Source organism: Triturus cristatus, chromosome 8 (assembly GCF_964204655.1).
Source record: "Triturus cristatus chromosome 8, aTriCri1.1, whole genome shotgun sequence".
NCBI lineage: Eukaryota > Metazoa > Chordata > Amphibia > Caudata > Salamandridae > Triturus > Triturus cristatus.
In genome coordinates this window covers 173,537,797-173,565,069 of record NC_140591.1, presented here as the reverse complement: position 1 = coordinate 173,565,069, position 27,273 = coordinate 173,537,797, and the positions used below count along the sequence as shown (strand labels likewise).

The 27,273-nt window shown below is 45.6% G+C and overlaps 1 protein-coding gene across 2 annotated transcripts; it reads left to right on the top strand.

Moving 5' to 3' along the window:
* Positions 1-3,966: 3,966 nt before the first annotated feature.
* On the top strand, positions 3,967-26,961 carry ETS2 (ETS proto-oncogene 2, transcription factor). 2 transcript variants are annotated; one of them, XM_085621254.1, is made up of 10 exons: positions 3,967-4,174; positions 8,804-8,874; positions 15,338-15,449; positions 17,025-17,144; positions 17,513-17,713; positions 18,540-18,623; positions 22,879-23,100; positions 23,196-23,459; positions 23,910-24,028; positions 25,413-26,961. In XM_085621254.1, exons 2-10 carry the CDS (start codon positions 8,821-8,823, stop codon positions 25,626-25,628), a joined length of 1,392 nt encoding a protein of 463 aa, XP_085477380.1. In that variant the 5' UTR covers positions 3,967-4,174; positions 8,804-8,820; the 3' UTR covers positions 25,629-26,961. The 2 variants fall into 2 exon arrangements, with proteins under 2 accessions (XP_085477380.1, XP_085477381.1); XM_085621255.1 differs by lacking the exon at positions 3,967-4,174 and adding an exon at positions 5,565-5,742.
* The last annotated feature ends 312 nt before the right edge of the window (positions 26,962-27,273 follow it).

Sequence of the window (27,273 nt, the reverse complement as noted above, 5' to 3'; positions counted from 1 at the left end):
TGTCCCCCGGTGCTGGCGCTGCTTCTCCCGCGAAGCGGGAGGCGCGAGTTTTTTAAATTCAGTCCCCGGTCACAGGGGGCGGGACCTCTGCTGCTGGTGCTGGCCCTCGGCAGTCTGGGGCATGTAGTGTGCACGCTTTTGCCTCCGCTGTGTCCCCCGGTGCTGGCGCTGCGTCTCCCGCGAAGCGGGAGGCGCGAGTTGTTTAAATTCAGTCCCCGGTCACAGGGGGCGGGACCTCTGCTGCTGGTGCTGGCCCTCGGCAGTCTGGGGCATGTAGTGTGCACGCTTTTGCCTCCGCTGTGTCCCCCGGTGCTGGCGCTGCGTCTCCCGCGAAGCGGGAGGCGCGAGTTGTTTAAATTCAGTCCCCGGTCACAGGGGGCGGGACCTCTGCTGCTGGTGCTGGCCCTCGGCAGTCTGGGGCATGTAGTGTGCACGCTTTTGCCTCCGCTGTGTCCCCCGGTGCTGGCGCTGCGTCTCCCGCGAAGCGGGAGGCGCGAGTTGTTTAAATTCAGTCCCCGGTCACAGGGGGCGGGACCTCTGCTGCTGGTGCTGGCCCTCGGCAGTCTGGGGCATGTAGTGTGCACGCTTTTGCCCCCGCTGTGTCCCCCGGTGCTGGCGCTGCGTCTCCCGCGAAGCGGGAGGCGCGAGTTGTTTAAATTCAGTCCCCGGTCACAGGGGGCGGGAACTCTGCTGCTGGTGCTGGCCCTCGGCAGTCTGGGGCATGTAGTGTGCACGCTTTTGCCTCCGCTGTGTCCCCCGGTGCTGGCGCTGCGTCTCCCGCGAAGCGGGAGGCGCGAGTTGTTTAAATTCCCCTCCTTTACAAATCCGCTCAGTAAGTTTTTTTTTTGTTTCTATTTTCTACACTTCTGTTAGTAACAACATAGAAACATCTCCATTGTCCGCTTCGCTAACCAAAGAACAGCAAAAAGACCTTTCTCACGAGAATTCCATCTTTCCCGAGAGCAGTGCTTACCTCTGCCCTACTACGGAATCATTACTTCCGTTGATAAAGTAGCACATCCCTCTACTTCACCCTTCTAATAAGCATTAGCTAATTGTTTCTCTAGTATTTAAGACACATAGTTGGAGACCCAATGCTCCTGAGAAATAAACCTAGAGTTTCGCAATCAACCCAAATGCCTTTACATTCACACTCATTCACACCAGAAAATGTAGTACATTCACACAGAATCCTGTCTTTCCCGAGAACAGCGAACAGTCTGTCCTACTACAGAATTATGACATACGTTAACAAAGCAGTGCTTACCTCTCCTTTGTCCTTCTAACGAGCTCAGGGAGTACCTATTACCTTTCCAGTGATAAGCGTTATCGGAATGCCAGTTGGATCCCTGGTACCTAAGACCAGAACTTCACAGGTAACCTTCGCTATCATAAACACTTCTCTCACACAGAAAACGTCTCTAATGGCAACACACGACGATGTCACTGAATCGAACCCAGACAATGCGCTGTGCAACTTCAATTGCCACACGTTTTCCCTGTGTACCTACAGGGCAACAACAATTCCGTCTTTCCCGAGAGCAGCGCTTACCTCTGCTCTACTACGGAACCATTACAAACTTCCGACTTCCTACATCCCAGAAGCCGTGCATACAACATATAACTCAACGTAACTCAACATAGAGTGTTTGTACATAAGTCAATACCAATCAATAACCAAAATCAATAAGCAATGTACAAGCAATAATCACTAAACCAAACAATAACAAACCATCATTCTGCTACCAGAAAAACTGCTCCAGCGCAGAGTGCAAAATCCCTCCCTACTGTCACGGACTTAATAGATCTCACACACACATACACTATCTATACATTCGCTGGTGGGGCCCATAACACCAACGCACACTTACCATTAGTCCGTGCGAGAGGCGATTTATCCTTCCAAGCGCTGAATAAAATGATGGAGGAAGATACCACTTTTCCCTAATGAGCAAAACACCTACAAACCCTTCTAATACTCATTAGGCCCTAGACTTCCACATTTGGTATTATCCTCCCGAGACCAGGATGGATCTGTTAGTTGAAGATTTTAGTGAAACCCTAATTCTCTAAATAACCTTTACATTAACACATTTCAATGAATAAACAACCCGACTCATGTCTGTAGATGTTCAAATCCAAATTTATATTAAAATTGCAAATTAAATCATTCATTTGATCAAGTTGCCATTCATATTTACCTATTCTGGCTAAAGTCGTCCTCTATGTCAAATCTGGCAGTCTTGCAAATCTATGCCCATCAATTTAGCAGGTAAAGTTCATCAGGAATTTGGGCATTAATTCAGTCCGTCAGAGAATTGGGCTAACAGCTGTCCTGCAGTGTCACCGTCCTCTCCGTCAGCATATCATCAGGAAATCGAAGGAGCGACCATCGACTCTCATTACCTCTCTATTCTACCATAATTTATAGTAAAATTGATGATAAAAAGTAACAAATTTTGGGCATCCGAGTTCGCTGATTGGATAATCAGGGATCATCCTCTCTCTTCCCATAAGGTTTAGTCCATGATGTCAGCATACTTGCTGGTTCTGGTTCTTTTGTAAAGTCTTTTGTTTGTAGCGTTGGCACCACTCCCAGTGGCCTTGATAAGTACATCTTGCCTGGGGTCAGGACGGGGCATAGTTACTCATCTTAGCGCAGGCGCACTTCACCCAAGCCTTGTTCAGCGTTGGCAGTCGAGTTAGGCACCAAAGTCAGCCATCTTTAGGCAGGCCATAATGGACAACTTAAGCAAAGAGACACAAAACGTAATTAATACATAAAAATGACTATTATAATGTCATTCCCTCGCTAATACCCATATGTGCATGTATTTATCTAGCAAAAGCAACACTCATTGCGGGTTATACTTACTAAAGCACGAATCACAATTACATCACTAAAGCAACATATAACATGCAACATTCTATTTATCTATCATTAATATGCGTACGAAATTAAGTTCACGTCATTAATTAAGCCATGCAGATGCAAATCCCACGTGTATTTCGATCATTAATAATGTTGGTTAGTAATTTTCACATCACTCCAAACCATTAGTACGATTATAATTAATTAATTAATCTAATTAGTAAAATGACATGCAAAATGGGGTGGGTATACAAAATTTTGCATTACCCGCTCCAGCACGGACAGACAAAATATAGGCCTGGGCACCAAAATAAGTGTGCCTCCCCCCCCCCCCCTAACTCCTTAGTGAATTAGACAACTAAAAAATGGCGCATGTTAGCAAAGCGGGCAGTGTTTACTTAAAGACATTCACACACACTCTGTAGAAGTGTTTTGAGAGCTATGCAAGGCTGCATGGATTGGAGCTTGCTTCCCGAAATAATTGTTTTAAGATCAGGGCTATTCACTGTAAAAACCGACCCACAAGCTAATAAAACAGCCCCACAAACATAAACAAGCATTGGCATAGCCAATAAGTTTAGCTTTTGGGACCTTGTAAGTATTTAGTTATGCTTGGTGCAACAATATCAACTATTGCATGGCTAAACACTTATAAGGTCCCAAGGGCGAGACCTATTGGCTATGCCAATGCTTGTTAGTAATGCGACTACTATGCCTAAATATTCAGGAGTACATTTGACCTCGCATTGTCCACCACGCCCACTGCTCCCCAGGGTGCGCAACTCCAGGTGAGAAACACTTCAGGTTCACCGCGCGCAAGAACGAGCCCTTTGTTTAACTTCTTTTGGTGCCGTCACTCAGGTATACGGCCTGGTGAGGCACGGTGTCCACGTGTTGTGTCCGCCCATCCCCTCCCCCTGCACCGAGGTCGCAAGCTCTGAAAGGGCACGGCCATAGCCACGCCCACCCGGACCTTACATGGACGGCGGTTACCGGAAATGACGATGCTCCACCCTCTGGGCGGCCTTGCGTGGTTCCGCCCCGCCTCTTCACAGGCTGCTTCGTGCTCTCCCAAACCCCCACCCTTAGTTTACAGACAAGCTCAGCTCAGAGATACAGACGGCAGCGGGACAGAATCGTTCCCATTACACAGAGACCTCCCCAGGCTCCCGCACCTCCCCCACAACCGGCCCTGAGAGCGTCCGTCGGACTTGTTTTTGGACTGGTTCTTGTTTCCGAAGGCGAGCCTGAACACACTGGATTATTCCTGGGAGAACTGCGCACCTGGGTCGCGGAAGGCAGGTACGAGAGGAGCAGCCAGGCTTCGTGGGGGCGCTGCAGAGCGGGGGGCAGAAGTCGCCAGGGAGTGCAGTGGGCTCTGAATTATTTACCAAGGAGCTGCAGTTGATATTTGAGGGTACACCGTTCTATGTCATCACACGGGGTACACACAAGATGGAAACGTTATTTTTGGGGAACATGTGAGGAACGTGAGAGAATACTTCCGACGTGACTTGGAGGCTGCGGTCATTCTTTAGGCATGAGGGTGATTAGGGAATAACAAAGTGACACGTACTGAGCAAGCAGCTCGAAGAGTGCGTATACGACTCGAAAATGCCAGTTTTTTCATTTTAATCTGAAAGTGAAATTAAGTGGGAACACGGGGCGCTCATTTCTCTTTCCTTTAGACACCAGTTGAACAGTCCTCGGCACTGTGAGGGTGGGCACAGTAGGCTAACGAGTGCAGTTTGCGATTGGACATACCACACGCCAAGTAGTTCTAACCTGCCCCGGTGCAGTAAGTGAACTCTGGGGTGTGTGCTTCGGTTTTATCATTTTTGAGTTGTTTGTGTGGAGGTGATCTATTGGTTTCAGCTTTTGTTAAAGATTATCATCGTGCACAGCTAATGGCGGTTTGCGTTATAACGTGCATTTAGTGGACACCTTTATGTACAACAAAGTGTGTAGTAGGTCGAGTGTTCATGCGTCGTTTGTGTGGTGTCGATGTAAGATGGGGCCGTACGAAGTTCTCCGATTTTGCGTTTGAATAGGGTGTTATTTATCCGGATACATTGAGGACTATCTGTCCCATCCGGGGAATATGAGGCTCTGGTCGAAGTGTCCGCCCCAGATATAATCTGGGGAGGGGGCTACCGCTGCTTGCATCTGTGGCGGATAGAAGCGGCGCCAGCAGTGTGCAGCTGTAGTAAGAGAATGCAGGGTCCGTGGAGGGGTGGCAGAGTGCAGCTGTGGGGATAGCGTGAATGAGGTCTGAGTAGTGCGAGGGTACGGGTGAATGCAGGGCCCGTGGATGGGTGCCAGCAGAGTGCAGCTGTGCGAAGTGTATGCAGGCCCCGTGGAGGGGTGCCAGCAGAGTGCAGCTGTGGGGCGGGTATGGATAATGAAGGCCATGAAGTGGCGCCAGACGAGCGTGGACCTGTGAGGGTGCGGGACCGCTTGAGGGGCGCCAGCAGTGTGTGCAGCTGTGAATGCAGATTCCCCCCCCCCCCCGTGGGTCGATGTTTGCATCTGAGAGGGGGGGGATATCGGTGAATATGGGCAAGTGAAGTGGGGTCGGAAGTGTGTATCTGTGGTAACAGGTTAAATGTATTGGCACGTAAGGGCTGGTGGTGATGTGTGCATGTATGTACAGGCCAATAAGGGGTGTTGCTGTCCGTATGGTTGGTACTGTGCAGATAGTGAACTTAGTTTCTGGGATGGGGCTCCCTCCTGGCGTGCACCTGGAGGGAAAGTGGGCGTGCCCTTCTGTTGTGCAGCTGGAGGCCACAGTTAATGCATACCTTCGGATGGATGTGAGGAGGGACTGAGTGCGCTTACCCACCAGGCCGTGAAACCGGGCTATTGTGAACGTGCGTTTTAATTTAGTCTTTGGTCTTGTCAGTGGGGCGGAGAAGGCACAGCTGGGGGCTAAGCGCAGTGCGCAGCTGGACGTAGAGTGAGTGTTACTTTTCTTACAAATCGTCCTCCTTCGCACCGGGTGTTCCAGGAAAGTTGAACCCCCAACTGCCTTTCCACCATGCATCTAGCACTGAGGCAGTTCGAGCTCCTGCATGCGGGTAGAGGCACTTCATACATTTTCATAGTGAGAGCAGTCGCATGTCTGGTTTGTTGGCCTAAGTGGTGCCAGTATAATAACGCCTAGTTTCGGTTAGGCAGTTGAGGTGAAACACGTGAACTATCACAGTAGTCCTAAATGGTTTAGGTTTTTATTTGTGCTTGTACTAGCTTGAATTTCGTCTAAGGGGAGTTGAAGGCAAAATGCAGCGTGTCCTTTTTTTTTTTTTTTACTCGTTAGGCTCGTATGATCCAATATACATTTTGAAGCGCTCGGACTCTACAACTAAGTGGTTTGCATCGCCCTGTAAAGGCGCGATGACGTGCCTTTGTTGCACCCTTAAACTGGCATTTTGGGGGAAAGTGTAACATCCACGGCTAAAACCCTGGCGGTCAATTGCCCACGCTCGTCAAAACCTTTTTACTTTGCATTTTTTCTGTGTTTCGAATGTTGTGGGATCATAACATAATATATCTTAATGACTGGATGTACGCGCATGCACCTTTTGCGATCTACTAAAGAAACGCTTGTGGGGTTACCTAGGCCTTGCCGTACCGATGATCCTCTTTACCAAACTTACTTGTCTCCCCCACTGTCTGGTTAATGTTCAGCTTTCTTTTGACCGTACCCCTGAGGCAGGTGTAGTGACATATTCTCGCCAGTAGATGTCTCATTTCTGCTAGGCCCTGTGGTATCTTTGTACGAAGCAGTTTTCTTCTCCCATTGCGGCTGGTAACTAGGTCTCACGGATCCCTGTTTTTATTTTAAGTCATTACTTCCCGGAAAAACATCGTGCATTGTGAAGTCTGAACTATTTTACTTAGTAAAAGTACACACAATCACCCTGCTGTCATTCGTGTCTCATCTGTACGTGTTGTGTACTCAAGGCATTGCTTTTTTACGCTTCTCGGAACTGGCAAGGCCAGCAGGTGTGATTAACATAATTTGTAAAAATGAATTGAGTCGAATGGATGTACACTTGCACAGGATAACACATTTTGGTAGGCTATGTTCATGTAAGTTTGGCCCTCGGTGCTTCGGAAGCTGTGCAGTTTGCGGCTGTACTCGTCGAGCAGTTTTCAGCTGGGTGGGCGCCTTGGCCGCGTCCCAAGCCTAGCATGAGTGGCCACCTAGGAGGTGGTACGAGCGATGGGCGCGGGCCGCCCTCGTGCCCCCCCACCCCGGGTACTTTAACGTCACGTCACGAACAGATGACAGTTAGTCTCGTGTAAAGTAGAATCCTCAACATACTCGTGTTTTATGGACTGTCTGAGAAACTGCTATTTCTGGAAGCAGTCCACAATTTCTTAAACCTTTAACAGTTGTCATTGCAATGGGTTGGAAAACAGTGTCAGCCTTAGTCAGTGCCCATAGCCTGGGTATTTAGACAGCAAATATATAGCAACGTGCAATATACATCACACGCCCACCGTACTTCACATTGGAATATCATTTGCTGTAAATGTGGGTACCCTTTGCAATATGTGCAATATTCGGACCGCGTACGAGCCTAGAAGCGTGTTGTATCTAGCCAGCGCGTATCCGTACCTGAAGAGGTGTGAACGTCATTAAAGAATGGTCGAGGGGAAGCGTACAATACAATTCCCAACCATACACAAGTTTGGCCATAAGGGCCACCAGAATCTATTCTACCCATAGCCCCCGCTTCTCATTTGTTTGCACTTTGAAATCGCGTTTTACATTAGAGGGATTGATGTGTTTGGATGACAGATATGTGGCTGACCCTCCGGTCAGACTCTGCAACATGTGGTGTAATGTTCCCAGACGTCTTTACAAGAAACTCCAGAACGTTCACGTGCACACCAAAAGCATGGACCCCGTCCCCCTCGCGTTGTTGACATTTCTCTATTTGCCTTTGATCATTTGAACCCTATCCTTAATTCATACATTCGTCCGAAGTTGGTTCAGTTGGCGGTTAAAACAATCTACAGTACTCCTGCCTGCGCCTAGAACTGAGGGCCTCCAAAGGGAACTTGAAGACGGGCCTCTTCCCCCTCCTTTCCCCCTTGGAGTGAGTATCCTCTTCATACACGGGACTTGACCTACCCAACAGACGCATCCCACCTTCTCTTGGTGCCCCGATCCTGGGAGGTACGGGTGCCTTCTCTAAGGTCTTTAAACAACTAGCACATCTTAAAGGAATTTACAAGGTATTTGCTGTAACGTGCCAAAATGTTCTCAAGTCGGTCATTACGCAAGACACCAAGTTTGGAATGGGCTTTGTATTTAAAAAAGCTTTTCCGGAGTGGCCACTGATGCATACATGTCATGGTGCATGCACGCTTGTGCCATGCTTAAAAATGCCTAATAACTACTGGACAATGATTATCAGTCCAACTAGGGTTCTCACCATTTTAGAACAGTAAAAATCAAATGCATGGTACTGAACAAAAGAGATCTGGTTCTACAATATTTTCAGTACATGCTCTGTCCTTAAACGCACAGACCGACACATTACGTCACAGGTAGAATACACACCTCATGCTTATAGTTGGCAAAGTACATAGAAGCAAGTCTGCTGTGCCTTCCTTCGACCAGTTTCAAACGCCGATGAGAGTTTTTATTTTTTTAAATTTTATTACTGCATTTTTACAAGTCTTCGGTGGATTTCTGGTGCCAAAAATGAGTTATAAATCTAAACGAATGGCCTTGGCGAGGGGGTGGGGTACGGGGGGAGGGGGGGGGGGGTTTGAAGCGAGCATCTTTTTGGTTTCTTCCCCCAAAACGGGGGTTAGTTATTGCTGCATTTAACACTTGACAGAAAATTTGTTCTGATTATTTTGTGGCATGATGAACCGAACCCACCTAACTATATTTTTCTGCCCTCTTTCTAGCTCTGCGTGGACTTGGGATGGACTTGGACCAAGTGGCGCCTGTGTACAATGGATACAAAGGAGCTCTCAAGGTAAGGTGGTAAACGTAGTCCGGAACAGTCTCAACCCCTGAGAATTAAAAAGCAGATGATTTGAAGACACCATCTAGTGTAGAGAATCTTTTTACCAAGGCCTGTATTTCTTAAAAAATCACTAACCATAGCCATTCCAGAAGGTTTCTTTGTTTTGTTATCCGCTGGAGTTTGAGGCCAGTTGTGAAGTATTTCGCCAGATGGCCTCTTTAAGCCACAGCATCGGTGTAATGGTGTGCTCCCCAGGCACTTATGAAAGGCATAGTTGATGTCTGTACATTCATATCTAGTTTTGAGTTGTAAAGCACACACCTAGTCGTAATTGTATTTATGTAGCGCTTACTACCCCTGGTGAAGCGATGCCACTCTTTATGGAGAGGAGCACGCTACTCCGAAACCCAAGATTAATGGTTCATCTAGTGGTTATTGCAATTAGTCCTGTGCTCTTAAGAACAAATTCCATGCATTTATTCCAGTTACTTTGTGATGCATTATATTCTTACCAAAGAGTTGTAATCATTAGTGGGGACTGAGTGGTTTCAGATAAGTGGTTAGTGGTGATTAGGTAATGTTGGTTACAGGGATTGTGTTTTGCAGAGAAGATGTTTTGATCTATAAAAATGAGCTATCATCCAATTTCAGAATTACAATAAAAGGATTGAGGCTGAGAGGAGGCTATACTCTGAAATAAAAAGGCATTCAGAGGGTTGAAGGAGGTCATTGAAGAAAGAAAGGAGGAACCAAGCAAAGTGTATAGGTCCCTTTTTTATGCAGAATTTTAGGAGTATAGTTGAGTGGCTGGGGAGAGTCTTTGGAAACTATCAAGCTATCTTTGGGTGTAAGCTGTAGAAAGAAACAAAATGCATGTGCTCCGAATCTGGGGAATACAACTTAAACATGCGATTCCGATTGTACACATCATTTAAACACGAAGAGCCTCAGCCTGTTGTGTGCAGAGCCAAGGACCTCCCTTTTAAACGTAGTCTGGAGTATTGCAATCTTGGTATGGGGTCTGTACGCTGTACAGCAGGAGTTGGTGCATGAAAAGAAAAGGTCTTATTCAAAGATCTTTCCTCTTTATTCTGTAAAGGGTTTTTACACACCCACTAAATATGAGCTATTCCGCTTTGGCTGAGTGTTTCGCCCATGCAGTTCGATTTATACCCTGCATCTTGTGTGTGTTTGTAGCTACTGTATGTATGCAAGTTAGAAGTCGCCTCTCTTAGAAATGCATAGTTTGAATAGAGCAAACTCAAATCTGGTTTAGGTTCTCGCAAAGTTTGTAAGATCACAAACTCCAGCAGTGGTTTTTTTTCTTGTATGGAACCCGGACACTTGAACTGTAATCTCTGCTCTAACCCTTTTCCATATATTACACACACACACACTACTTCTTGACAAATTGGTGTAACGGGGAAACCGTTAACCTCATACCAAAGGTGGCTCGTATTGTTTGGTGTCATATTTTATTTCTTTGCAGTTTTATATAAAGCTCGACTAGGCCCAAGTGTGAAAGCACTGATCACAAACCATGCACATTCTACAGTTAGAGATTATAAGGCCCCGTTTGTAAACGCGTGTGTCTTTAAACTTACGCTTAAACGGCTATGAAAATGAGCGCAGGATCAAAGGTGCCTTGTCTTCTACAACCTGCCTGCTATGAAGCGGGATCATTTGTCGGCAGTGACATTCTATAAGGCTGGCGACCCAGTGCTCGTCGTGAGCCGCTGTGTGGGTGCCGGTGGAGGGCTGGTGCTTTTGCCCATCTGTGTGGGTTTACGACCTTTACTGGGCAGACCTGGACATGTGCATTATCGGGCCCCCTGTATTTCCTGACGCTCGATTCTCTGCTTGAGCTTGGCTCCTGGGCCTATCTTGTTCAGTTTCTGTGTGACCTCGATAATGTGCCAGGCTGATATCTTTTTGCTGCCGGTGGATAGGCGTGTATGAGCCGTGTGGCTAGTCCCCAGTGTTTGATTACTTTTAGCTTGCTTTATTGTGTTTGGCACTGCCCTGTTTGCTCAATACACCGTCTACCGCAACACCCTGTTTTGTATACATTAAGCCTTCCACTGCCCCATTGAGTCAGACGTTGTTTGCCGATAACACACGTGGCCTACTGTTTAAGTGCTTAGCGTCGCCCTGTACTTACCGTGTGATTCATACAGTGAGGCTAAGAATTGGTCAAGGAGTTTCAAGTGGAGTCCAGGCAGCGGGTGTCCTTTCAGCTCGATGATTTGCAGACAGGTGTTATTTCGTTTCCAGGCTTTCTCCTCCTTCATACGCCCTACCTCTCCTTCATACGCCCTACCCCTCCTTCATAAGCCCTACCCCCTGTGTCAGTCTTAATAAAGCCAAGGTTATTTGTTCTTCGTGGAAGTGCGGTTTGTTTGTCGTTGCTGACCATTGCTTACACAGATTGCCCAAGCTTACATCATCGTCTACCAGTTTACCACTTAGTTGGCTAGGATCCTGCTAGTCCGGTAAATCTTGTAGGTTAGTCGTTCGGTTGTTAATACTTGGTCCATCCTTCGTTCTCCCAGCAGTGCCACTGGCTTCCTGTGGCCGGAGTACCCAATGGACGATGCTCAGTTTTTGTGCCCACGGGTCTGACTGTGCTGGTTGATGGATCCAGTACCGTGTGTGCCGTCCTGGTCATTAACATCTTTGACAGTCAGCACATGATGACCAGACCGGTGATAGATACACAGCCAATACTGGGGTTGCAACATTCGTCTTACGCTTCAGTTTTTGCTCTCAGATCTTCGGTAGATAACTTGGACGAGCAGACCATTTCTGTTCTTTTCCTGCACTCCTGGGCCCCAGCCATCCAGTTAGCAACAGGAGTTGCATTGCTTACCTCTGTATGCAAGTTCCAATACCGACTGCTTTGCCCATTATAATTTTTTTTTTTAAGCCTGGGCAAAGCACTATGCTACTCTTGCGTAGTTTGCAAAGTTTGTGCTACTTCGCACCACGCGAATTGCACGTAGCACAGTGCGAACACTCGTAGCCTAGCGGTCATTTTTTGCTTGCTTGTGGTCCTCAATGTCAAGTTGGCGACCGCGAGCAAGCAAAATGACATCCCGGCGAGACTTTTTCCTCGTTCGCGATCAGCAACATCAAGTTACCTCCCGGCGAGCTTCTCAACGCGGGGAGGTCAGGTTTCTCCATTACGAGTGGTTGTGTATGCTCGCGACTGCTTGCGGTGAGAAACTACCAGTCCACGTTGAGAAAGCTGCCGCTAGAGTAGAAATCTACTCGAGCGGCAGAAAACTACCGCTTGCACTGTGCAAGATGCAGTTTGCACTGATTGCACACTGCAGACAAGCATCTGGCACTGTGCAATCAGTGCGAAGAGCATTTTGAACAGTACAGTACGTGTAGCTCGCGAAGTGCACTTCACGTTGCGCTACTTCGCCCAGGGTTAATTATTTTTTTTTGTGTAATATCACGTTTACTCTGATTGGGTACTAGTTCCACCTCCATTACCTCCCCTTCCCCCGCCTAGTAAACAGTGTCCTGGCATTAAGCATCCACTGGACACTGCCTATCCAGCTAAATGTATGGATTTACAGCAGGGGTGGTGTTTCTACTCTTGGTGCACACAACTGTGTAATCAACCTGCCTATTCAATATCTGAAATGGGCTACAGCACATGGTATTCCTCCCCCCCCCCCCCCCCCCCACACACACACTCCCCTCGTGTCCTTTCCCCCTAGTTGTGGCTTGCAGCATCTGGCAAGCAATAGCTTTCTCATTTCGGTCCTTTGGCTGATCATCTGCTCAGAACCTTTTTTTTTTTCCCCCATGTGGTATTGCTGTATGACAGTCGTCTCCAGTTCCCTGGTGCCAGTTGCACAGAGATTGTACTAGGAATTTTGTTTTAGAAGGGAGAGCGGCACACACTGGACATGTTTGACCTGCATAGATCTGTGTTGTGTAAGAGTACCACTAGATTTCAGTGCCAGAGACTGGCCTAAGCCTGGCTCACTGCCCTTATCTAATAGACCATTTCTCAGGTTTTGGGAGCAAAGGACTCAGTGGAATCATGTGAAATGAAGCTTGTGTTTTTGCAGTTGGGCTTCTAATACAGGGGTGACGACTGTGCTGTTCGTTATAACACTGCGAGTGGCATTCTGGGCTGTCTACCCTATAAAGAATTATTGTGCTGCCCCTTTGAAGCTTTGTCGGACTTGGTGCTCATATTTTGGGTTCTACACGAAACATGACCGGGTTTGGCCATAGACCTACTTTTTAGGGGCTGGCTTTAGCATTATGAAGCCTGGAACTAGACAGGTCAGTTAAGTTGGCCCTGCATTAATGAGTCCCCTGTACTAACCAGCATTATTAGGCCCTGCATTAGATGGCATTATTCACCTCGGTAGTTGAAGTACTTATTGGGCCTGGCCATGAACGGATAGCCTCGTTGAGCCCAGGACATGGGCTCATACCGTCTGTTTGCCTCTTGAATCGAGCCGTATTTCTGTGGCTGAGATTGTCTTCTGTGGTCCTTTGCTGTGAAACACCCTTACAGGGAGAACTGGTTCTCTGTGCAGTTGGTGACAGCGCTGACATGCTGGCCTGGTCTACAGGGCGGTCTCAGGAATGCGTTCCTTGTTGACACACGTCCATGTGAGGCTCTCGATGGACTATAATTATATCTGAACGTGAGACTCATTCACCCATCACGTGTACAGCCCCACTGCTCCGAATTAGTGGCGGAACCACAGATGATACTGACGAACCGAAACGTATATTCAGATTCATCATGTGGGAGAGCTACATTTGCATCTTCACGTGCTTTTATACATATGTACACAGGCGGTGGTTTGTACGTATAACGGGCAGTTGTTGCCGGTTTGCTATTGTGTGCTCGTTGACACACCCTCTGCTGTGTTACAATATGTACATTTTTAACAAAATCTAAATGATGTGTGTAATCAGTAGAATCAAGTTGCTAGTGCTTCTGTGGGTGGGGTGTTGTGCTGTCTCTGGTTACACCAGACATCGAATGATGTTAACCTCTAGCGCAGGGGACTTCTAACTGGGGAACCTCAAGTAATCCGGAGGTTGGGGGTGGGTGCGCCATACTCTGGCCAACAGAAGCATTATGCTGATAGCCGTGCTTTGTTTTAAGTGGCCAAAAAATTAGCGGCAGTAAGCTGCTCTGTAATGCGCCATCACCGACATCTTTGTCATGTATATCCTAAAGTTTAGACCTATTTAAACATTATCAATTTAATAAAATGTGAAATTCTGAGGGGGATTTTTATTTTTACACATTATAAATCCCTGCCTGGTGAGCTGGATCTCTGTAGCATCGCTTGAGTTGTGGATGCCTACTGTCTGTTGACTTGGGTCTCTGTAGCATCGCTGGAGTTGTAGATGCCTGCTTGGTGACTTGGGTCTCTGTTGCATAGCTTGAGTTGTAGATTCCTGCCTGTTGACTTGGATCGCTATAAATTGGGCAGAGCGCGTATCTGCACCCTACTTCTAGATGCCTCCATGTATCCCTTGAGTTGAGGCAGTCACAGGTTCTGTGATTCTGGCTCCAAAGTACTTGCTGACGCTTCTTGCTCTAGGTCCTAAGTAAAACATTATGGCCTTTTTAATTGCATCAGTTCCCATAGCAGTGACTACTGTGGAATACATTCAAGGGCTGAGACTGTGAAATGCCTCAGTGGGCTGGTTGCATGTCCACTGCTGAGATTTTCATATAATGTGCAGGCCATAGTTCTATGTTCTATAAGGAAAAACGGACTCTGAGAAATGCACTTTTAGGAAATCTTGACCACCACGTTTACTCAGTTTGCCGTACATACATAAAACAAGCCGTCTTGATCACATAGCTCCTTGTTGTTTTCTCTTCAGGTGTGATGTTTGGTGCTTGAGGCGCTTGCATGGTGAATATTGTTTTATGAGTTCCTAAATGGACTCTGGTTCAGCCACATTCAAGCACTGGCTTGGTGACCTGCGGCTATTGGCTTGCAACATGGTCGATTTCGTCTTGGATCAGCACAGGAGATCTTTCTCCTTCCTTGGAACAAGGGACTATTATTTTACAGTCTGCGAGCAGATCGGTAGCACTGGGAAATGTGTGCGTATGAAACAATCTGAACAATGTATGCCTCAAATTCGTTCTTTGAATTTTATCAAATGGCTGTGCATTGTGATTCCAAAATATGTTTCTGCCGTTACACGAGCGCAAACCTGAGCTTTGTTGCAATTTGATCTGCAGTTCCAGTTACAATGTTAGTCATTTCTTTTTAAATGTTTGCAGGAACCTTGCAACCCTCCCAGGCATTGTCGTCATTCAGTGGTGACCCCTGCCTAGGGACTTTTCTTGGTGTGCATCTGAACATTAGTGTGTTACAAGCTAACCAATTGTATAACTTTTAGAGGTTTGTGTTCATTAATGTACAGAACAGCCGTTAACTGTCTGATCTTGGTCCTCTTTCAGCGACAGCTTGCCTTTGATACCTTCAGTAACCAGACCTCTTTATTCAATGGATTATATGCCTCATTCGACGAAGAACAAGCAGTGCCAACCGGCATGGATTCAATCTCGCCCGGTAAATATCTAGATGGGGGTTACTAACTGGAGCTAGCCAAATCCGTGTTTTGCTTGTTTGGGATGTCGAAGCACTCGGCTTTTTCCCATCCACAACGTCCCTATGGTCACGGGTTTTACCCGCTGGTATTAAGATCCAATATCTATTTGTTTTGTTTAATTGCCTTTCAACGCCCACTCCCAGCCGATTATTTAACAAGTATCTTTCCCTGTCAACACAAACCAGTAGGAAGCCAATAGATTGCTTGACTTTGAGGTGTCCAACAGATGCAGCTGTGCGCACACCTGATCTCCTGAACTGAGGCCGGAATTGAAATGAGTCCATGACTTGTAGATTGAGGCGGCTTCAAGTTTCAAACGCTTGTTTTGAATGGCCTTCAAGTAATTCTTTGCTTGCGACACATTGTACCATTGCAGAGCAGATTAATCATGTATGCGTTGTTCAAGGATATAAACCCACTAGGAAGTGAATACTGTAAAGCCAATGAAAGCAGTGAGAAAGGGGCAGATTTGATGTGTTCCGATTATAGGCCATGTGAACCTCAAACCAGCCATGCAGTAAAATGTGAGAAGAAACGTGCAACAAATGGCTGCCAGCCCCTCTAGTTAAAACAAAAAAGAGGGACGGGGGCTTTCGCACTACTTGCGTTTTATTTTGTACCCATGTATCTCGGCATGATATTAAATAAAAGATGGCCACATTTTGTAGGCGTGATCCTGCATGCAAACGCCCACAAAATTAGGCAGTTGCGCAATCGTGCCTCCACCCCCTTTTTTTTTTCTTTTTTTTTTTTTTTTTTCTTCGCCATGCTGTGCAGCATCTTGGCGACGCTTTAGTGTCAACATAAAACCATGGCAATACCAGTAGTCCCAAAAGTGATCTCTGCTAGTTTTATTTCTACCGCAGACAATGCTACATAGTGGGGCTGCCCTACTATCTGGGCGCACTTAAGCAGAAAGTGTGCTTTCTGGTCACCTGGTTGCCTCAATAGGTTCTTCTGAGTTCAGAAACTTTTACTGTAGGTTGATTTATCGGTCACCAAGAGCTTTTCAGTGCGTTTTGATAGTTAGATAGGCTGGAACACCTGATCTTGCACTTAGTGGCTGATGCTCACGTAAGAGGGTAAAAATAACCTCGCATAAGGAGTCTGAGTGCCGCTGGTTAGATGGAATTCAGTCAGGGAACCCTTTAAACAGCCCCCTCCTCAGGCTGGGGTGTGCGAGATGCTCCTTAAATTATCTAGGCATGTTCCCTTTCAGCAAATATTTGAATGTGGGTGTTCCTTTTGGTAAAAGGATTTTGAGTACCTTTGAGAATCTGATGGGTAGGATGAAGGGATGAGGCCGAATTTGGCCTCTTAAGAATAGTACACCACCATCGCCTAGTAGTTTGCACGTTTATAAACTGCACCCTCTTGTCAGCCAGGAGCTGTGGATGACGTCTTGTGATCTGTGCTGATGACACTACACTCCTTCCCACAGATGCCTTTGTAACACTATTCCAATAGTTTTATTAATCCTATTTCCCCATTACGTGTCGAACTGTATTTCTGAAATATGCCTGCCTTCTTTTCAGATGTGAATAGCTGTGAACTCCCACTCCTGACACCATGCAGCAAGGCAGTGATGAGCCAGGCCCTCAAAGCCACCTTCAATGGGTTCACGAAGGAGCAGCGTCGTCTGGGGATCCCCAACAGTGAGTGTACCCCGTCTTGTACTCCCCGCCGTCAGTCATTCCACACACGTGAATGTCTCTGCCACTATATTCTCGATAGTGTCACCTTGAAGTGCGGCAGAAAAGAATTGTGCGTTAAGAAAATTTTAGTGATTAGTAGCATTGTAATTTAGCAGGATTTGTATTTAAAAGAACCCACGGTTCCTCATTCTCCACATTAGTCTTAATGAGGGCTCGCTATGCAAGTTAATATGAAACTTTCCATAGTTATCTTAACACAGTTCTGTTAGATGGCTTCAGTGCGAGCGCGCTCCTCACTTTGCATTAAAGTAAAAGAACAAAGTGCACTCCCAAGTTTGTGGAATCACGCTTTTCACTCTAACCGACAGGTCCTTGGTTCTGGACAGAGGGGCAAGTCTACCAGTGGCTTTCGTGGGCAGTGAACGAGTTCAGTTTGGAGAATGTGAATTTTCAGAAGTTCCTCATGAATGGTCAGGCCCTGTGCAACCTGGGCAAGGAGCGCTTCCTGGACTTGGCACCTGATTTTGTGGGCGACATTCTGTGGGAGCACCTCGATCAGATGATGAAAGGTAAGCGTTGAGTGTGAACCTAATGATTTAATAATAAGTTTAAATTAATGAAACTGAACCGTCTTCAGTACAAGACTGTGTGCCATATGCCAAAAGATTACATAAATGAAATGGATTGGTGGGCCGTAAAAGTGTCCTCTGCTCGGTATTTACAAAATCAATTCTAACTCCTTTTACTCCTGCATAATAACTACAAGGTGTGACTAGCCTTGAAAATTTGTGAATTGTACTCTCCAAACTTCTCTTGGGGTGTTGACAAAGTGCGATTTGCCTTTGCTGGCTTTCCATAGTGCGGTAGAATTTGCCATTGCTGCAAAAGAAGGCATTTCTATGATTCTTCAAGATTACACTTGTGAAACTGCACTCAACAGTTTTTCATGGGAAATCTGGGAAAGATTTGTGACTTCCTGCATTGTGTTAAACTAGAAAATCTCTGGGTAAAATGTAACAGTTCTTTTTGATCTGGTCCATTGACTGGTTCTCAGTGTGCCAAGATTCAAAGCACACACTAGTCCAATACCAGGTCCTTTTCAGATCCTGCTCTGTTTAAGAGAGGAGCATAGATGACGCTACCAATACTGTGCTAAATTAAACATTAGGTTATTAATTAGATAACTAGTTTAGCTACTTTCAGTAGGCTGTGGCCGCACCCCTGGTTTTTCTCTATGTATGAGTAAGTGTCTGATGTAAGTTTTTGTGTTTTGTCCACTGTTTGAGTCAACACACTGCAGGATTATACTCCCACACTGGGCCAGAGTCACAAAACACAATTAGCAAATGAATGGTCTACAAAGCACGTGTAACCACATGTTTGTTCTTTTTGTAGTGCCTCACGTGAAGGAGGAGTATGTGGATGCGGACGACTCGCAGCTGAACGCCGTCCCACGGTGGATCAGTTCACATTCCTTAGGTGAGTGCTTTGTTTTGGTGGCCCTCCTGGAAAGGCCCTTTAATGGTTGAAGAACCTGGTCTCTGACTTCTGATCAGTCAGAAATGCTCCACGATTATATAGACTAATGTCCGGTTGGTCACCGACCAGTGAAGATTTCTAGTAAATCTCTCTTGACCGAATTTCAGTGGCATATTTTTCAGCGTTGTTGGCATTTAGCACCATGTAGGATATTTTCTCTCACAAAGCATGTTCAGATTGACAATTGTTTTTCGTGTTTTAAGATCACTTTTTGTATGTTAATAGGCTTCAACTATTTGCTTTGTTGTGAAGGGACAATGAGTAATCCCAGCAGTCCCCCACCCCGCTGAATCGTTTTTATGATGTGTTTTTGTTTACGTGGCATGCATTTAGGCCCCATGCCATGATATGGGGAATGTGGTGTGGTCCCAAATTGTTCCACGGCAGTGTCCCTTCATTAGCCTTCAGCTTGAATGTGGAGTGCAGTCTTTAATATCCTTCAGTGTTTACGTTGGTATTTACGTTTTCGCAGAAGCATTATTGCTCTTCACTCCGTTTTCTGTGGTGCTGTGTTCATATTGTTTCCTGGGGCTGGGACCCTCTCTTTTCATGTTCCTTATATACATCTCTCGGGTATCCGTAACACTCTGTGCATCCTTTTTTAGTACGCAGCTCAGTAGCTTTTCAATTTACCACCATTGACCTCCCCATAGCTTTAAATGTTCTGACTTCATAGTGTATGGATCTGTGAAAACCATCACACCTATTTGCCCCGTTACACTTGCCACAGGCACCTTGATGCATATGATGGCTATTCTTTTTTTGATGAACAATTTTATTGATTTTTGAACAGACAAATAGCAGCATGCACATTTGATCGCTGTTTCATGACATCAGATTACATTAGCATTGATCAGGTACATGTAGGCGCTCCGGTCCACAACCATAACATATAAACAATACATTTGTGCATATAGGCAAGTTCCAATTATCATCATCATCATAAGCTTTTATTCGATATGCAAGATATCTTGTAAGCACATTAAAAAAATACAATTACTACAATGTACACAAAGAAACAAAAGCTACAAGAAGCCAGTATGAAATACATAAAAAGATAAAAGGACATAAAGTGCCCGTTAATAAATTAACTAAAAAGGAATTAAACAGCTACTGACAATCTCTTACAACGAATTAGCCAAAACCATTTTAAAAATTTTGCAATTCCACACACTAAAGAGGGGGAAGTGTCCGTGGTTAGGATACGCAAGGCTTCTAGGTGGCTACGTGTGCCCATATTTCGGCAAAGGGGTTTCAACCAGGAACTCCTAGGCCTTGCGTAATCCGGGCATACAAATAAGACATGCGCAATGGTCTCAACCTTGCTTGGGCAACATGCACAGTTGGGAGAAATACGGGCCGCTGGTGACCAACTCGATACCACTGCACCTAGCGGGAGGGATCCAACTCTAAATTTAAAATAAAGGGCTCGGTCAAAGGGGAGAGTGATCAAGTCCAGGTAGGGTTCAAAAGCCACAATGTCTTTAATTTGCAAAAAGGCGACAGTGGACTTGCAGTGGTTAGAGTTTGTAATTAGACGCTCCGCACACCATTTCCAATAAAGCGCCTTAACGACTTCTTTTGGAGGGGCTGAACGTGATGACCAACAGCCTCCTAGACCGATCTTCTCCAAAAGCTTTTTGGTTTCTCTTAGCCACTTTATCTTAGCCCAGCCCCCCAGGCTCATTATCTCCCCCAGGGCGTCAGCATAGGACTTTAGTTCTTCACCCCTCCAGATACGTGTCCATAACAAGAGCGGGCGAAGCTGGGCCTGGTCTTTAATGTTTTTACAGCCCGTGTCCAACCGCACTGGTACAGATGGTGTGCTCAGGGGCACGGAGATAAAAGATTTCAATAGCTTGCTCTCCGCTGTCTCTAGGGCGTTCAGACGGCAGTGGCCCCACAGTTCTGCCCCGTACAAGGCTGATGACACTACTTTAGCCTTGTAGATATCAATTACTGGGGTAAGTGATCTCCTGGGAGAGGCCCTGAACTCCCTCATAAGAGCACCTCCCACTCTCCTATGGTGAAGGACCATTTTATCAATATGATTAGCCCAAGACATCCTATCCGTGATCCGAATGCCGAGGTAATCAAATTCGGCTACTTTCTCTAGGGGGATCGAGTTAAGTGTGGGTGGACGGCCCAATTTCTTAGGAGGATTTAGGACTAAATATTTTGTTTTGTCCACATTTATTGTTAATCCTCTTGCAGCACAAAACTCCTGAAATCGCGTTAGTAATTTCTGGAGGCCTTGAGGGGTCTTCGAAATCAGGAGCGTGTCGTCCGCAAAAAGCAGGGTGGGGATGCGGACTCCTCCGAGACAGGGGGCGTCGGCTGGTTCTTGTTGCAGATGTTTTACCACCCCGTTCACATATAGTGAAAATAGGGTGGGTGCCAAGACACAGCCCTGTCTTACGCCCCTGGACACTGGAATCTTCTCAGTGAGTTCTCCGTTTTTACCCCAACGGACCTGAGCAAAGGTATGGGCGTGAAGGCTAGTGAGAAGGGACAAGATGTATGGGGGTAATCCCAACTCATAAAGTACCCTCCAAAGATCTTCCCGGGGGACTAGGTCAAAGGCAGTCTTCAGGTCTATAAAGGCCAAATAAAGACTACCCTTGCCCAGTTCCACCACCTTCCACTCCAATAGTACCAGCCTGAACACCTGCTCTATTGTCCCCATTCCAACCCGAAATCCTGCCTGAAAGTCTGAAAGGATTTTGTTCTCCTCCACCCAGTGGAGAATCCTTCCAAGGATAGCTTTACCAGCTATCTTTTGGGTGGAGTCAATCAGACTTATAGGGCGATAGTTCCCCGGTGTTTCCCTGCACCCTTTTTTATAAATCGGGACCACCACCGCCCCTTTCCAGGATTCTGGCACTGCCCCTCCCATCATAATATCATTTAGTAGAGCTGCTATGACCCGTGCCCATTCCGCTGGATATGCCCTCATAAGGTCCCCCGGGAGGCCATCAGGGCCCGCCGCCTTGCGAGGGGCTACCCACCCTATAACCCCCTCAATCTCTAACGGAGTGAAGAGATCATAGGCATGAGGTTCAGTTATTCGTGTGTGGTCCATCCCCACATTACGATCCCCATCTGGAGGGAGGTATAGGGACCCAAAATGCTTTACCCAGTTATGAGGCGGGATGTTACAGGGTCTCACAAGTGCATCGGGGTTTTTCCGTGTACTTATAAGATGCCAAAATGCCCTTGAGTCCCTAATTTTGCTAGCCTGTAGCAGGTCTTCCCAGTATTTGTCTTCCCACTCCCTCCTAGCGAGTTTAAGGGACTTATTGTAGGCCTTCCTTGCTTCCTGTATCGCACTACGGGACTTGACTTTGAGTGCCTCAACTAGCTTTGCCTTGTAAGCCCTACATGTTTGGGTATACCAGCCGTCGACTGGTTTTTTATGATGTTTGTTACCCAACTTGTTATGGTATAATGTAAAGACGTTAGTTAAGGCTTCTACCAGGGAGACAAAGAGCCCACTCACTCTGCCCACCCCTTCTGAGGAGATTCCAAGGTTTGATACCGCATAGTTTAGGTGAAATTGTATTTCTTCTACCTTTGCCTCTGATAAAACCAATTTGGCCCATTTTATTTGTCTACCACAAGGGGAGACTTCAGAATCATCCGGAGGTGCTGCTACCCGATTTATATTAACCTTACTTGAATGTCGCCACCACTGGACCATACTTAAAGAAAGCAAGTTGTGGTCACTTTCAGTCGAGGGGACCACCTGCATGTCCTTTACATAAGGCCATAAGTATACGTCTACTAAAAAATAATCTAACCTAGAGGTATGTCCTGGCCTATTATACGTGTGGGCACCCAACCTATCCGAGGGTGTCCTCCCATTTGCTGCCCTTAAGTTGAATTCAAGGCTCAGGGAGTTTCAATTATAGTCAGTCTAACTGGTTCGTCCACTTGCCCCATACCCGTCGGTATTTAGGAGGGCATCCCCGGGCGTGATGGTTATTCTGAATCTAAATGTAAATGAATCCTGATAAATTTGTACTTGAGTATTCAATATCGGAAGGCAGTGTGGCAAAAACACAAATTAATAATGCTGCATTGACTGCTGGTCTTTTGTGGATTACTTTACTTCTGAATGCTTCTCTGAAGTTAGCAGGTGAAGACCGTTTTGCAGGAATTGTCATCTCAATCGGTTTCATACCATTCCTTGTAGAGTTCGGTGTGGATCCAACACAGTGCGGTGCACAATTGCCGAGATATCCGAAAGGGAGCGTCATGGGCGAACACTGCCGGTCCTCCACTGTTCCTGAGCTCCACAGCCCAGACCAAGAGTTCCAGGGCTATGGCAAGCCTTGCCTGGAGACGGTTAGCGTGAACTATTGCTCCATGAACCAGGACTTTGCCAGAACCCTTGAGATGCTGATACAGAACACCGGTATGACACTGAAATTGATTAAGCATATCCTAATCAAAATGTGATATTTTCCATTGATTTAGTAAAGTTATGGTTTTCTTCTAAATTTGTTTTAGGTAAATCTAGAGAACATGAATCCTGTGACAGTGGCGCCGAGAGCTTCGACAGTTCTGACTCGTACATGCAGTCTTGGGCGAGCCAGTCCTCCCTGTTGGACATGCAACGTGTCCCCTCACATGAGAGCTTTGAAGAAGATTGGAGTCACTCCCTTTGCTTAAACAAACCAACTATGTCCTTTAAGGATTACATTCAGGATCGAAATGACCCAGTGGAGCAAGGGAAGCCTGTCATACCGGCTGCCATTCTCGCTGGTTTCACCGGTGAGCATTTTGGGTTTTGTATCTAAAAGCAGCATTTTATGTGGGTGATCTTCAAAACTTTGATTGGAAAATTATTATTGAACCATTTGCCTGTATTTGAATGGCATATGTTGCTTTTTTCACACACTACATAAGGGGGGTTGGGTGGAATTCAGAAATGCAATCCGTTTTACCACCGACGCAAAGATTTGTCAGATGGGACAGATGGCAGTTAAAGAATTAAGACCATCCGTCTATATGTAACCACTGACATTTATTAAATTCGTAAGCAGTTCAGCGTCCACTTTTGAATCTACATGGGTGGGAGGTGGGATGTCATGAGGGCGCAAATCTCAAGATTATCACTAAATAAAATGCACAACCATATCGCTGTTCAGATTTTTGTGGAGAATAGTTGTTTCTGTGAATGAATGTACCAGGCTCACAATTTATTTCCATGTTTTTTGGCAGGGAGTGGGCCTATTCAGCTATGGCAGTTTTTGTTGGAGTTATTGACGGACAAGACTTGCCAATCATTTATCAGCTGGACTGGCGATGGATGGGAATTCAAGCTGGCTGACCCTGATGAGGTGTGTACAATTAAGGGTTGTTGAGACAAAGCATACATGCAGGGCAACGTGCATTCAGTTTCGTGTCTTGCGGGGCTGGACAGCACTCCTGACAATTGGCGTCTTCTATGCTTACCAACGGCTAAGGCTTTAACTTGGATTTGTCAGCAAGAAAACGCACAATTTGAAATTATACTTTGCACTATACAAGTAAAAATGGTACGAGTTATTGTTTACCCATTTTCCTGTTATTTAGTACATAAGACAAATGGACATCAGGAGTGCACAATAAGGGTGGCTTCTGTGGAATTCTTTAATAGCGATCTAGCGACAGTGCCTCAACTTGGATGACCAGGTCCTGGAAACCATTCTAGAGCATAGTTTAACTTTCTGTGTACTTTTATCTGGAGAGATGTCATGACCTACATTACTAAGCCACCAGTCTCTGTAGCTGTTTCCATTACTTTCTGTAGCATGTGATTAATGTGGTTCCTGGTGATGTTTTAGACCAGTAGAAAAGTTAATATTCAAGTACTAGACAGGTCTGTCAAGAATTTTGTGGGCAAAAGTGCTGGATGAGAGTCGGTCTATGGGGGGGATTTAGATATTTGGCTGGGGCGAGAGGGGAGCAGAGCCCCACGTTGGCACAGTCTACTGTGTGTTGGACGAAAGGATGTGAGGAGGATCGTAAATGTGAAATCTGAATTCTCCACTCCAATTTTCTACTTTGAATATAAATTTCTTGTAACTTGCTCTCGAAAGTCCTGTACTCCACTCTGCAGAGAAGTACAGATACTATTCAGGGAATGCAGGTGGCTGGTGTTAGGGGGCAGCAAGTCTCACCAACTCCTACTTCCATGTTCCCAAGACCTGAATAGCCCCTGGCAGTGCAGTTTATGCACCCGTTGAACCATACAAGCCTCTTGTTCGTGTAGGAGGGTGGAAGCTACCAAGATGTCTTTATGAACACACAGGCTCGAGAAAGCAGGCCCATGATCAGTTGATTACCATTGCATCCTGAATAATGACCGTGGTATTTCGTCATGGTAACATGAATGTTGGATTCTAAGCTAAAATTCGCAACTGTTTTTATTCATCCTGTTCAGTGATTGTGTCGAGTTGGATTTTGTATGGAGTGATTTTTGATTTATTTTGTAATACCTCGAGTCTAGGTTTTGCTTAAATGGTACAGAGGCAGGGGTGCAAGTCAAAACTGTGTTCACATACGGCCTAGACGGAGAGCAGCGTTTAATAGGTCTGTAGGAGGTAGCATTCCTAATGGCAGGGTTTTCTATTTAAAGTCTGTGTTAACTGAAAAATAATTAATTAGGTTTCATGTTCTAAACTTTGCTGCATATAAAGGCGCATCCTAAATCCTAATGTTTTGTTTACTTTCGAATTCAAGGTTGCACGGAGGTGGGGGAGAAGGAAAAACAAGCCAAAAATGAATTATGAGAAGCTAAGTCGAGGTCTGCGCTATTACTACGATAAAAACATCATCCACAAGACCTCTGGGAAGCGCTACGTGTATCGATTTGTATGCGACCTGCACAACCTGTTGGGGTACACGGCAGAGGAGCTCCATGCAATGCTGGGAGTGCAGCCAGACACAGAAGACTGACTTGAGGATCTCGTTTGAGAGAAGCTTGAAGATCTAGAAATCTGTGATGAACTCTTGCCTCCTGAGGCTATGCCTGCAGATTGCACCACACGGTGCAGTTCCTCTGCGATACCGGCCTTGGAAGGGGTTCCACAGCTAACCACTGGAAAGCCATTACAATTTCATATGCACCCCAGACTGTAACGAGGCCATTGTTCACCGCCTGGAGAGGTATAACCAGAGTCCATGGGGTGGCCTGGGTCTTAACGTGGCACAAGACTGACAAGACTTTTTTCCGTTAACGAAAAGTGCTACTGCTGTGAAGTTTGGTTGTTTTTCAAACCAAAGATGAAACATAAATTGCTTGACTGAACCGTTTTCAGACTGGGTCCAAAACTAAGCCTCTATCCTGTAGGCTCCAATGGGACGCCCATCCACCGCGAGAGCCAGGGGCTGCACTGTTCCACTCCTGCCTGAGGTAGAGTGCGGTGTTTAGACCGTGCCTGAGCGGACTATTGAACGTCTTTTGTATAAAATTCTCGTTTCAAAATCTTTTTTTCTGTTATACAAAAAAAATGCTGTATAAGCGCAGGACATTTTTGTTTTTTGTAAAAACCAGCCATAGTCCTTTTTTATAGAAGTTTTTTTTTCTTCCTCAATCACACCATTTCAAAGGAAGTTTGTATATAATTTTATATGCATTGCAATCTTATTTAATATCTGTAAAGGGTAATTATGGTTAAATATAAAACTGTTGCAAGCTGAAGAATGGAAATGTACATAGAATGCGTCCGGATTTATTTGTACAAATACGTTGGCGACACTGCAAAAATAAAACGAGTTTGACAGGTATTCACCATGTTATTTGTAAATTGTTACAGTACAGTTGAGAGGAAATAAGTCTAACATTTTGGTTCTTATTGGTTGATAAGCTGGGGAGATCGGGTCTGAGTTCCATGTTGCACTTCGATATGATTTGGATATTGTTGGAATGTTTGTAGCACATTTTGGATGAATGTTGGCTCTTTTTCACAGTTCATAAATCTGCCCTGTTCAATGTGGCCGCACAGTTTTTCTCTTTTTATTTTTTTATTTTTTTTACTTAATCTACCAAGATCAAAGTACAAGAATTCTATTTTTACAAATAACTATGACTCCTGTTCCTTGATCAGGAAAAATGTGTAGCAGCTATTTTTACTGCGAAACCAAATCCACTGGATATTGTAAATGTAATAAACCAGAAAAACAAAAAATGCTTTATTTTTTATCTATCCTATCCTCAGTCTAAACTATCTTCTTTGATATTTGAACTATGAAATCAGAATTGGAAAATAAAAATCTCTGAAAGCCTGAAGTATCTAGTAGATTAATTCTACTGTGTTTTCCGTGGTCCAATATATAAAAGCCAGTTTTGCAGCACAAATCATTTCTGGATTCACATTATTCTGCCATCTAGTGCTTGGGTCTTATTCTCCTTTGTATTGGTAGGCGTTCTCTATTTGTGTTTAGTTTTTTTGTTGGGCATAGACTGTTCCTCCATTTGGTTTCAAATCAAGCCTCTCCTGACATCATATGCCCTCCCCATAAGCTTCCACATGTGATCGCCATCTTCAGATTCTTTTTCCCCGCTGTTGGGCCTGGAAACATTGTTGAAGGCTCTCCAATA

What these genes read in the sequence shown, in the direction of transcription:
- ETS2 (XM_085621254.1), top strand. Translation starts at nt 8,821, where the DNA reads ATGGACTTGGACCAAGTGGCGCCTGTGTACAATGGATACAAAGGAGCT. An exon ending in CATGGATTCAATCTCGCCCG is followed by an intron (nt 15,450 to 17,024) that starts GTAAATATCTAG and finishes CCTTCTTTTCAG; the next exon opens with ATGTGAATAGCTGTGAACTC. An exon ending in GATGCTGATACAGAACACCG is followed by an intron (nt 23,101 to 23,195) that starts GTATGACACTGA and finishes AATTTGTTTTAG; the next exon opens with GTAAATCTAGAGAACATGAA.